The sequence below is a fragment of the Moschus berezovskii genome, chromosome 9 (genome assembly GCF_049115385.1).
Source record: "Moschus berezovskii isolate FMDL1 chromosome 9, NW_MosBer_1.0, whole genome shotgun sequence".
NCBI lineage: Eukaryota > Metazoa > Chordata > Mammalia > Artiodactyla > Moschidae > Moschus > Moschus berezovskii.
In genome coordinates, this window is record NC_142468.1 from 57,469,675 (window position 1) to 57,482,018 (window position 12,344).

At 44.7% G+C, this 12,344-nt stretch overlaps 2 protein-coding genes across 2 annotated transcripts in view; one reads left to right on the forward strand and one right to left on the reverse strand.

The window, feature by feature from the left end:
* Positions 1-4,389, forward strand: part of LACTB (lactamase beta) — a 32,689-nt gene extending 28,300 nt beyond the window's left edge. Inside the window, exon 8 of the transcript XR_016038216.1 lies at positions 3,638-4,389. The gene's annotated coding sequence lies outside the window, so the exon portion shown is untranslated. The remainder of the gene's footprint in view (positions 1-3,637) is intronic.
* On the reverse strand, positions 1,270-5,701 carry RPS27L (ribosomal protein S27 like). The gene is made up of 4 exons (XM_055435845.2): positions 5,584-5,701; positions 4,385-4,493; positions 3,048-3,158; positions 1,270-1,464 (listed from the first exon to the last, which is right to left on the reverse strand). Exons 1-4 carry the CDS (start codon positions 5,587-5,589, stop codon positions 1,436-1,438), a joined length of 255 nt encoding a protein of 84 aa, XP_055291820.1. The 5' UTR covers positions 5,590-5,701; the 3' UTR covers positions 1,270-1,435.
* Positions 5,702-12,344: the final 6,643 nt, after the last annotated feature.

Below are 12,344 nucleotides of genomic sequence, written 5' to 3' on the forward strand. Positions count from 1 at the left end.
GCTGCTATGATTTAACTACTTAGTAAATTTAACCATTAGCTATTTCTTTTGGCCAGGGGACTCCATGAAAAAAATTACTGAAACTAAAGAGGCTATATACCAAGAAAGTTTGGGAAGCCCCGAGTTATCTGCTTCTCATACAATACACCCCAACTTTCCACAGTTCTTCAGTTCTCATGCAACATTCCTCTGATATACCAATCAGTATTGTTAATGGATCAGTCTCTCGGATTAGGGGTATATATATAGGAATACCTCTTGGTAGAAAATGCTTGTCTAAGTGCCTGGCTTAAAGATAACAGGTAAAACAGAAGCAGTTATCTTCCCAGTCTAATGGGCAGTCATATAAGGGCTAGAAAGGGAGAGATATACTCTACTTCCTAAGTCCCAGGGGTCACTTTATAAACCATAAGAATGACAATGAGACTACAGAGCCACTTAACATATTTTGCAGTCACCAGTGCTCACCTGTCTGGACCAGAGAATGTGGTACCATCTACTGCCCCCTGCCAGGACATCCTGGAAAAATCACAATACTCTTGATTCCTCCTCTCAAATTTTCTACCCCTGAAGAGCTTTCTATTAAGTGTAACTCAGATGCCAGGTACAGTTACTGTACTAAATTATGCAGTATGTTGCTGCTGCTAAGTCACTTCAGTTGCATCTGACTCTGTGCGACCCCATAGATGGCAGCCTACCAGGCTCCTCCGTCCCTGGGATTATCCAGGCAAGAACACTGGAGTATGTTATGGGCACATAAATCCAAGGCATTATACTGTGATTGTTACTGCATTAAATATGTACTTCTACACATGTTTCCGTAGTTACAAAACCAAACTACATTTAGAATTAATAAATAATAAACTTTCCATTTGTAAGCTTCCCTGGTGGCTCAGATGGTAAAGAATCTGCCTGCAATGCCAGAAACCTGGGTTTCATCTCTGGATTGGGAAAATCCCCTGGAGGAGGGCATGGCAAACCACTCTAGTATTCTTGCCTGGAGAATCGCCATGGCCAGAGGAGCCTGGTGGGCTATAGTCCATGGGGTCAAAAAGAGTTGGACAAAACTGAGCAACTAAGCACAGCACAGCACAACCCTTCAGAGTAATTTGAAGAGTGACATAAAATAAATATTGAGTTTCTATTCCTGAAGTGAGACACAAACTAATCAGAATATGCTTTTAAAAATGTTTAAACCAAACTCACATACATAGTATATATAAATGCATAGCATAGTCACACATACTTTAAAAAAAAGCAAAGAAGTAATTTGCCCATAATCAAAACTTTATTGAAAAACTGACACCAAAATAGGAGAGTGCTGCTGTATACCTTACAAAATTAAATGTAATTACATTATTTTGGTAGATTAACTGGAATTACTGAACTGATAAGGCTTTCTGCGATAGAACACAAATTCAAGTTGTGTGGATCATTAGTGTTGCTTCCTTCTAAATGAACAGCCTGCAAAAGAATCACAAGAGCATATTAAACACAAGTCTGTTCTATCTCTGGTATAGAGTTTTAAGGATAAAAAGTACTTTTTACGTAAAAACTTAGCTCTTAGAAATTTTAGATTAAATACTCATTCAGTTCAGTTCAGTCGCTCAGTCGTGTCCGACTCTGCGACCCCATGAACCACAGCACACCAGGCCTCCCTGTCCATCACCATGTGCAAGCTGTCAGAAGATACAAACTTAATTTTTAAGAACTATTCTGAATTCTTTTCTCCATAAAATAATTTTCATTAGAGTTCATCTCAAATCTTTTAGGAAAACTCTGGTACATATGTACGCTTTTAATCATCTGTCAGCATGTGGGCACAAATTCTAAGATCATGGCATGATATGCAGGTTTTGGCAATCTTGCAAGTACATTTTTAAGCAGAATACTACACTTAAATATTGTGCTGACTTCAAAGTTGGATCTCACCAAGTCATACTAACTAGATCTTGGATTTGTTGCCAAATTCACTTATAACTCTTCCAGTGAGAATAACATGGAATTTACCATGTTACCAAAAATATCACAAGCCAACATGCGACGAGTTGACTCACTGGAAAAAACTCTGATGCTGGGAAGGATTGGGGGCGGGGAGGAGAAGGGGACGACAGAGAATGAGATGGCTGGATGGCATCACCGACTCAATGGACATGAGTTTGAGTGAATTCCGGGAGTTAGTGATGGCCAGGGAGGCCTGGCATGCTGTGATTCATGGGGTCGCAGAGTTGGACATGACTGAGCGACTGAACTGAACTGAAGTACTACTATAGAAAATTATATACATAGGTATTATTTCTTCTCACTGCACAAAAGTGAAAGAGTTAAAAATGAGACTATCATGAGTTGCTCATAGAAATCAAACCTCTAACTTATTAACTATAGTTATCTGTTGTTTAGCTGCTGCTGCTAAGTCACTTCAGTCGTGTCCGACTCTGTGTGACCCAATAGACGGAAGCCCACCAGGCTCCCCCGTCCCTGGGATTCTCCAGGCAAGAACACTGGAGTGGGTTGCCATTTCCTTCTCCAATGTGGGAAAGTGAAAAGTGAAAGTGAAGTTGCTCAGTCGTGTCCGACCCCTAGCGACCCCATGGACTGCAGCCTACCAGGCTCCTCCATCCATGGGATTCTCCAGGCAATAGTACTGGAGTGGCTTGCCATTGCCTTCTCCGGTTGTTTAGCTAGCAATGATAAAAAGTATCTTAAATCATATGTACCAAACACATAAAATATTTACATGTATTTATTCTTTTACTCCATTCTGATTTATGTCTAATATTCCAAGTTAAGCAAATTGGCTAAATATAATACAACAAAATTAGATGTTCTAAACTAAGACAAATAACAGACTGTGGAATTCTTTGCAACGTCAAGAGTACAAACTTACCTAATTTAAAAGGGAACTCTTTACTAAAAAGAGCACACAATGAAAGATAAAAATTATTTTGGTAATTATGAATCTATGATTTCTTTTAAACTGATTTTTGTAAAAAGACTCTAAAATCATAAAATCTCATCACTGGGTTAGAAAATGCCAAATGATTTACCTTCTGTGAGTCTGGCCTTTCCTCCTGTTGGCTGGCACAGCACTGTTGAACAGCCTACACAAAGCACTACTGTCTGAGCATGGCTGAAAACCGTGGTAATCTTGTAGCAACCTAAAAAAGGGCAGTGTTAGAAGTGAAAAGCAGAAGAAAACACAACACCTGTTCAGTGTATTTCTAGTAGAGACCTTGTAAAAGATTAGGAACTTCAATGCTGTGCAAACCACATCCATAACAAACTTTTCTAGTAGCTATATTAAAAAGAAGTTTGTTTTTTTTTTAATATGAAATTAACAATATAATCTATGGAAGTCTGTATTTCCAAAATATTATCATTGCAACGTGTAATCAAAGCCTTTTTTTTTCTATACTATATCTTCAAAATCTGGTGCGTATTTCACACTTTAAAGATACAGCATGAATAAAGAAAAAAGATACAGCCTAGTGACTAGAGTTAATAATACCATAATGAATATTTGAAAGTTACTGAGAGAGTATATCTGAAAAGTTCTTATCACAAGAAAAAAAACTGTAACTATGTATAGTCATGGGTATTAATTAGATTTATTGTGATCATTTCCCACTGTATACAGATATGGAATCATGACATCGTACACTTCAAACTATAATGCTTTATGTGTTATACCTCAAGATAAAAAAAAATGAAAAAGAATTTTTCCATTCTGACTAGCAACATATCAAGTGCTCACTAGCTGCTGCTGCTGCTGCTAAGTCACTTCAGTCGTGTCCGACTCTGTGCGACCCCATAGATGGTAGCCCACCAGGCTCCGCCATCTCTGGGATTCTCCAGGCAAGAACACTGGAGTGGGCTGCCATTTCCTTCTCCAATGCATGCAAGTGAAAAGTGAAAGTGACGTCACTCAGTCGTATCCGACTCTTCGCGACCCCATGGACTACAGCCTACCAGGCTCCTCCACCCATGGGATTTTCCAGGCAAGAGTACTGGAGTGGGGTGCCATTGCCTTCTCCCGCTCACTAGCTACATATGGCTAATGGCCACCATACTGGATTCCACAGCTTTACAATGAAGAATCAATATACTTTTCATTCAACCATGAAAAAGAAAACTTATCATCTGCGCAATGCCATGTCCCTTGTGGAAATCCCATCTTCACAAGCCCCTACCCAAATGTTTCTGAAGTGGTTTATTATGAAAATAACCCTATGACATTCCAATTCTGTAATCCCACTTCTACTCCAACAGAGAGTCCTGATATCTAAATGTACACAACAGACTATGAGCAGTCCTTATAGAAAGCCTATAAGTAGTCGTTTAGAGAAATTTTCCTTAGGAAAGGAATTAAAGTTTGAAATTTCACCTGGACATTTTACATCCATGAAGTAAGAATTTGGACTTTGAACCAGCCGTTTCTTTTTGTGTTTTTTCTTTTCCTCGTCCAAGGATGGATGCAGTAAATCTCTAGCTAACTGAATAAAAAAAAGCACAGTATGAGAACTAGAATGACACCACAACTCTGGCAGATTTAACCATATGTAAAATATACATGCAAAAATAGTAATAACAATCATACTCAGCATGCTGCTGCTGCTGCTGTGTCACTTCAGTCGTGTCCGACTCTGTGTGACCCCATAGACCGAAGCCCACCAGGGTCCCCCGTCCCTGGGATTCTCCAGGCAAGAACACTGGAGTGGGTTGCCATTTCCTTCTCCAATGTGTGAAAGTGAAAAGTGAAAGTGAAGTCGCTCAGTCGTGTCTGACCCTTAGCGACCCCACGGACTGCAGCCTACCAGGCTGCTCCATCCATGGGATTTTCTAGGCAAGAGTACTGGAGTGGCTTGCCATTGCGTTCTCCGGTGCGTTCTGTAAGTCCCAGTTAAGGGGCTTTACAACGATCCGGAAACAGATGGTAAGGTTAACTCCGTTCTTCATAACTAATAACAGTCGCCAGAGAAAATAAAACCGTGGTGCTAATGATCCTGACCCTGGTGGACCCGCTGAGAGAAGAAATTGGTGAGGTAGACCCGGAGAATGTCAACAGCGAGGTGATTTCTGTCCCCTGGGTTCAACATCTGATCTGACAAGAACTCTTAAGTGGCTGACGCTTGACTGTCCCCGATAGAGTTAATTTGTATGGCAACTGCGAAGACAGTTTCTAAAAAGGAAACAAGCAGAAAATCGCTTCCGAGAGGAGGCAGAGGCGGGCAAGAGCCACAAAAAGAAAGGAAAGAAGACGTAAACGGCCATAGCCTCGCGCGTGCCCACCGAAACCCAGGAGGGCTGAGTAAGGTACCCTGCCAACCAGCAACTCCAGACTGCAGCCCAGGGCGGCGCCGGGCTTCCAGTTCCACGCCCTGGCAGGGCCCGGCTGGCCGCGCCGCCCGGGCAAGTCCCAACAAGTCCGCCACGCGCGAAAGAGCCGCGCCACCCGAGGCGCCGAGCGGCGTTCGGCAGGGAGCCCCGGGGCCCAGCGGAGCCGTGGATCTAGCCTGTCCTCGGGGCCCCTCGGGCGACAGAGAAGGCCGACACAAACGCGAAGCCCGAAAGTAAACAACTCACAGGCATGCTGATCCTTTCGCAAGCCCAGCCCGTGCAGATCTCTAAGGCGACAGCCCCAGCGAGCAGCACGCGACGAATCGCGCGGCGTCAACTTCCGGGGTGGAGAAGGCTGGGAGGAGCGAAGCGGCGGGCTCGTCCACTCTAGGCGCACCTCTCGGTGGTAGGGGCGGGCCCCGGCCGGGATCCGCGAGTGCCGGGCGAGGGGAGGTACCGAGGGGCGCGCCCCTCCCATCCCGCAAACCCCGGGATCCTAACGCGCTCCAGGGCTAGCGCCCTCCGCCTCAGGTGTCTGCTCTGGGCCCAATGGTGCTTAGGGTCGAGCTTAGGCGGCTCACTCTCGGCTGGGAAGCCGCCTCGGGCTTCGAGAGCGTACCAGGGTGGGCACTCTGGGTCCTGTCAGCGGTCCCGCCGGCAAGACACTCTCCGCTCTCCGCCACTCAGCTGGCAGGCACGCAGGCGATCCGTATGTTCTTTTATGTATTAAAAACAGTATTATCAATTAAAACCGTTAACACGTGCCAGCGAGATTATGAAAGAGGCTCCTTTACTTGTGCATCCGGCTCCAAATTCCAAATAGAAAAAGAAGTACGTTAAGGTTGTATATTGTCACCCTGCTTATTTAACTTATATGCAGAGTACATCATGAGGAACGCTGGGCTGGAAGAAGCACAAGCTGGAATCAAGATTGCCGGGAGAAATATCAATAACCTCAGATATGCAGATGACACCACCCTTATGGCAGAAAGGAAAGAGGAACTCAAAAGCCTCTTGATGAAAGTGAAAGAGGAGAATGAAAAGGTTGGCTTGAAGCTCAACATTCAGAAAACAAAGATCATGGCATCTGGTCCCATCACTTCAAGGGAAATAGATGGAAAAACAGTGGAAACAGTGTCAGACTTAATTTTTCTGGGCTCCAAAATTACTGCGGATGCTGATTGCAGCCATGAAATTAAAAGACGCTTACTCCTTGGAAGGAAAGTTACGACCAGCCTAGATAGTATATTAAAAAGCAGAGACATTACTTTGCCAACAAAGGTCCGTCTAGTCAAGGCTATGGTTATTCCAGTGGTCATGTATGGTTGTGAGAGTTGGACTGTGAAGAAGGCTGATCGCCGAAGAATTGATGCTTTTGAACTGTGGTGCTGGAGAAGACTCTTGAGAGTCCCTTGGACTGCAAGGAAATCCAACCAGTCCATTCTAAAAGAGATCAATCCTGGGTGTTCATTGGAAGGACTGATGCTAAAGCTGAAACTGCAATACTTTGGCCACCTCATGCGAAGAGTTGACTCACTGGTAAAAGACTCTGATGCTGGGAAGGATTGGGGGCGGGAGGAGAAGGGAATGACAGAGAATGAGATGGCTGGATGGCATCACCGACTCTGTGGACATGAATTTGAGTGAACTCCGGGAGTTGTTGATGGACAGGGAGGCCTGGCGTGCTGTGATTCATGGGGTCGCAAAGAGTCGGACACGACTGAGTGACTGGACTGAACTGAACTGAACTGAAATTATTTGCAGGGTGTTGTTGTGCTTTGGGTTTGCTTGGCCTTGAAAAAGTTTTTAAGAAGCACCTATTTGCTGCTTAGTTCATTGTGTGGCTCCTTCCTATCCTCCGTGGGTCACACTTTCCAGAGTGGACAGCTCGGACTTGAAAAAACAGCGAGTGTCACCGATGGCCAGACTTGAAATATTTTTGATGAAGAGCACCATCCTGTAGATTGAGTGAGTGTTGTCAAAAGCTAAAAAATACTTGATCAGAAAATTGTCCTAGGTAGACGTTCTCGATCAGCTTTTATTTCTCTTCGAAAACATGATGCATGTGTAAAGTCTATTTTGGAAAATGGAGAAAAGCAAAAGAAATGTAAAATCACCATCCAGAGATAAATACTGTTAATATTTTGATCTATGTCCTCCCATTTTTTTTCACTTGCATATAGGTTTGTTTTGGGATTTGGTTTTATATAATTGGTTATCATCTTGTGCATATTCTTTTATAGACGAATCCCCATACACAACTTACTGTATAGTGAACGTCACTCTGTGTTACTATATATTCTCCTACATTATGACTTGCAATGGGCACATAGCATTCATCCTGTGAATATATATCCTATGTCATCCATACACTAAGATAGACATTAGGACTGGTTTTTAAATGCTTAATATTTAAATTATTAATGTTAAATAGTTTCTGACAGATTCGTGTATGGAATAATACAATTGTGTATGCAGAATCGTGGCCCCAAAAACTTCTTAATCCCCAGGACCTGTGCTTATATAGCAGGTGGAATTAAGTTTGCTGATTATCTGGCTTTAAGCTGGGAAAATTATCCTGGATTATTTGGGTAGACCCAGTGTCATAACAAGGGCCCTTAAACATGAAAGAGAGAGAGATGTGGTGATGAAAGAAGAGTCTGAGAGATGCCATGCTGTTGGCTTTGAAGATGGAGTAAGGGGGTGGTGAGTGGAGGATTGTAGGTACCTCTAGGAGCTGGAAAAGACAAGAAAAAGGACTCTCCCCTAAGCCTTCCTTCAGTTCAGTTCAGTCGCTCAGTCGTGTCCGACTCTTTGTGACCCCATGAATCGCAGCACGCCAGGCCTCCCTTCCTTCAGTTCAGTTCAGTCGCTAAGTTGTGTCCGACTCTTTGCGACCCCATGAACCACAGCACGCCAAGCCTCCCTGTCTATCACCAACTCCAACTCCCTTTCTTAGAATCAGCTAAATATTTGCCTAAGTTTTGTTTTAATTCTTTTGTTGTAGCATTTATCTATAAGTTTTTAATTAACCTGGGAATTTGCGGGGTTGGGGTGGGGCTGTGGCTGCATCACACAGCTTGCAGTTAACCCCTGGTCAGGAATTGAACATGGAGCACAGCAGTGAAAGCCTGGAATCCTAACCACTAGACCACCAGGGAACTCCCTAACCTGGAATTTCTTTTGGCACTTGGTGTATAGTGGGTCTCAGAACAATGTCTAACGAGCAGGCCTAGTTATTGCTTCAGCTTCTTAGCCAATGCCCAGTACAGTGTCAAAACCCTTTTGCCTCTGAGACACTGTAACAGTGTGAGAAATAGAACTCAAGGTCAGGAAGATCTGGACTCTATGTATGACTCTGCCTGCTTGTCCAAAGCTCAGTTTCTCCTAACATGTCCCCAGGCCCTTGCATTGATGACAGATAAAGAGACATGTAGGCAGGTGCAAGGGTGCAGAGTCCCTTGGCCTTGGCAGCCTACTCAGGGATCCTATACAGGGAACTCCTGCCTGGCTTCCCAAAGGACTCTGAAGTGCCAGCTGAAATTCTGTATGCTGCCTGAAAACTTTCTAGCTGTTCTTTCTAGCAAGGCCTGAGAAGACGCTGCTAAACCCTCCATTCAGCATCCAGCCCCCTTCACCTTAGAAGTGTGAGGCCATTTCCAGCCCCTTCCTCCTTTCCAAACTTCAAAGGCTGGGAGAACCCACAGGTGTTCTCCTTAAACCAAATCAGAACCCACTGATGCTAAATTTCAAGCCGGCCAAAATCGGTTCTAAACAGATCGGTTCCCCACTTTCACCTGGGCTGGAGTTCCTCAGGCTTATGCTCTTCTTTTCCCAGAAAGACGATAAGAGGTTTAGTTTAGTCTCAGCTTTAAGAAATTCAGGGTGTGAGGTGGGGCCCTAATGTTAACTCTTGTTACCACTGCCTCTCTAAGTATTTTTCTGAGAAGCTCAGGGAAATCCATATTGTCATCAAACTTTAACCAAGACAGCGTTATTTTTCTCTTCTTTCTTTTGTCCACCTGTGGGCAGGTTGCAAAGTACATGTGGCTCATTGTCAACACATTCTTGAAAGCAGCAGTGACTTGTGAAACGCACCTCTTTTCTGCACATCAGTTCTCCGACAGGGACATAAACACTGTCCTCAAAGCTCTGCTGTTGGGGTTGCAGTCCAGCTGCCATTCATGAGGATGTTTGACACTTCCAGTAAGCTCCCAGCTCTAAGGGGTGAGAGTCTCAGATGGAAACTCTGACATCGTTTTATTTTTCATACCAACTTAATTTCTGACTGAGGCAGCGCCCCCATAGGGCTAGTACTGTAGTGTGAAAGTATTTGTTGCTCAGTCGTGTCTGACTCTCCTACCCCAGGGACAGTAGCCTGGCAGGTTCCTCTGTCCATGGAATTCTCCAGGCAAGAATGCTGAAGTAGGGGGCCATTTCCCTCTCCAGGGGATCTTCCCAACCCAGGGATCAACCTTGGCTGTCCTGCATTGCAGGCAGATTCTTTATCATCGGAGCCATCATGTTTATGTCCCCATAAAATTCATGTGTGGAATCCTAATCCCTAATGTGATGGTATTGGAGGGTGGGGCCTTTGGGAAGTGATTAAGTCATTAGGATGGAGCCCTCATGTTGGAATTGTTGTCAAACCTAAGATCCTGTGCCCAACACAGTGAGGCCAAACAAACTGAAATGCTGGAGCTGGGAATAGAGAAAGTTTTACTGCGCAGCCTAACAAGGAGAACAGGCAGCTTCTGCTCAAAAGACCTGAACTCCCCAATGGGTTTCAGGGAAATATTTTTAAAGGTGAGGGCGGGGAGTAACTGGGTATGTGAATCAAAGGATTGTGGTTGCTGGTGAGGTAATAGGGTGTTGTCAACAGAGGTCAACATTATCGGTCCCCAGGCTTTGGGGGCTAAGTCCTCATGGTCATCAGGTAGTTAACTTCCATTTTGTTTTGGGGGGGGTTAGTATCTGTAAAACAATGCAAGAAACATGCATCAGACACTGTCATCCAGGTACTTCAGGGAGGGACTAAAAGTTCTGTGACTGCTGTATGGCTGATTTACTATTTAAATTCTTAGCAATTCTCCTGGTCCAACTGCTATTTTTGTCATTACATATTCACATCCTTTCAATAGTTAATTCTTGAGCCAGGCTTTTGTGACTCAGGGGAGGCCTGGAGACTACAGCTTTTCTGCAAACAAGAGGCAGGCAGACCAAGGATATGGGGGAAGAGGTCTGTTCCAGGAAGGCCCCATAGGGCCCTGGTCCATTACAGAATTAGTACCACTGAAGACACCCCAGAGAGCTCTCTCACCACTTTTACCGTGCAAGGACACAGTGAGAAGAATGCCATCTGTCAACTGAGAAGCAGGCTCTTGCTAGACACTAAATCTGCTGATGCCTTGATCTTGGACTTTCCACTCTCCAAAACTAGAAGAAATAAATGTGTTTAAGCTAGCCAGTCTAGAGTATTAATATTTTGTTATAGCAGCCCAAACAGACTAAGATAGCAGGCCTAGCAGAACATTTCATCTCATTCTTTCTTTCTTTCTTTTTTTTGGCACCATGTGGCATGTAGGATCTTAGTTTCCTGACTAGGGATCAAACCTGTGCTCCCTGCAGTGGAAGCATGGAGTCTTAACCACTGGACCACCAGGAAAGTCCCAGTATTTTGTTATAGCAGTCACACATACTGAGATATCTGGCCTGGCAGAACATTTCACCTCATTCTTGAGGATTGTGCCAGGTTATCTGTAACATACAGATATGTTGTTATCTGGGTCTGCTCTCCATCCCTCACCCTGCTCTGTGCCCAGGAGGCTGACTTTGGGCTGTATCAGCTGACTTCTCTTGCCCTCTGATTTCTAGACCCCTTTTGAGTGAGTCATCTGTGATCTGCCAGGATCCCCTGCCGGGATATGCTCCCCTTTTAGTATAGAAAGCTTTGCAGATGGGGACCATCTGCTTCTCAGTCATAAGTCTAAACAGGTCACTGCACAGCTGTCTACTGTCCCTGTCTGTGGAACCCTTCAGGTCTGACAGATTGTGACGACTCCTGCTCCATGTTTGAGATGGATGTTGGAATCTTAAGGAAGATGGCCTAGAGTCATGGCAATGCAGCTCTCTGCCACTTTGTGGACCGGCAGCATTGGGGTCACCTAGGAACTTTTTGGAAATGCAGACTCTCAGGTCCCATTCAGACCTACCGAGTCAGAATCTACCTTTTAACAAGATCCCCTGGTGATTTGTGTGTGTATCCCAGGGTGAGGGGAGTCTTTCTACCTTCCCTGTGTGGCTGTGGGGAAGCCAGATTCCCACTACTCCAGGATAGCGAATCAAGCTTATTTCTCTAGATTGGAGCAGGGAAGGTCCCCACCTCCTCTGTTTCTCCAAGATACGTTTGTTTATTCGAGAAAGTCTCACTCTCTTTTATCATGTCTAGGAACCCTTTAAATACTCAAACTTGATTGCACATTAGAATCACCAAAGGAGCATCCTGCTGCTGCTAAGTCGCTTCAGTCACGTCCGACTCTGTGCGACCCCGTAGATGGCAGCCCACCAGGCTCCACCATCCCTGGGATTCTCCAGGCAAGAACACTGGAGTGGGTTGCCATTTCCTTCTCCAATGCATGAACGTGAAAAGTGAAAGTGAAGTCGCTCAGTCCTGTCCGACTCTTAGCGACCCCATGGACTGCAACTTACTAGGCTCCTCCGTCCATGGGATTTTCCAGGCAAGAGTACTGGAGTGGGGTGCCATTGCCTTCTCCAAAGGAGCATCCTAGGTCAATTCAATTAGAGTATTGGGTGTGGGACCCAGGTGGCAGTCTTAAAAATTCCGCAGGTGATTCCAAGAGGAACCAGGGTTGAGAACCACTGCTTTAAGTTCTCTGAAGGGCTTCAAAATGTCAAAAGCAAAGCCCCAAAAGGTCTCCAGGCTGCTCTTGCTTAAAGGTAGGAAGAGGGGAAAATACAGAGAGAGAAACATCATTAACTAATAATTC

What these genes read in the sequence shown, in the direction of transcription:
- RPS27L (XM_055435845.2), bottom strand. An exon ending in CATGGATGTAAAATGTCCAG is followed by an intron (nt 3,159 to 4,384) that starts GTGAAATTTCAA and finishes GCCCTTTTTTAG; the next exon opens with GTTGCTACAAGATTACCACG. An exon ending in AAAGGCCAGACTCACAGAAG is followed by an intron (nt 1,465 to 3,047) that starts GTAAATCATTTG and finishes ATTCTTTTGCAG; the next exon opens with GCTGTTCATTTAGAAGGAAG.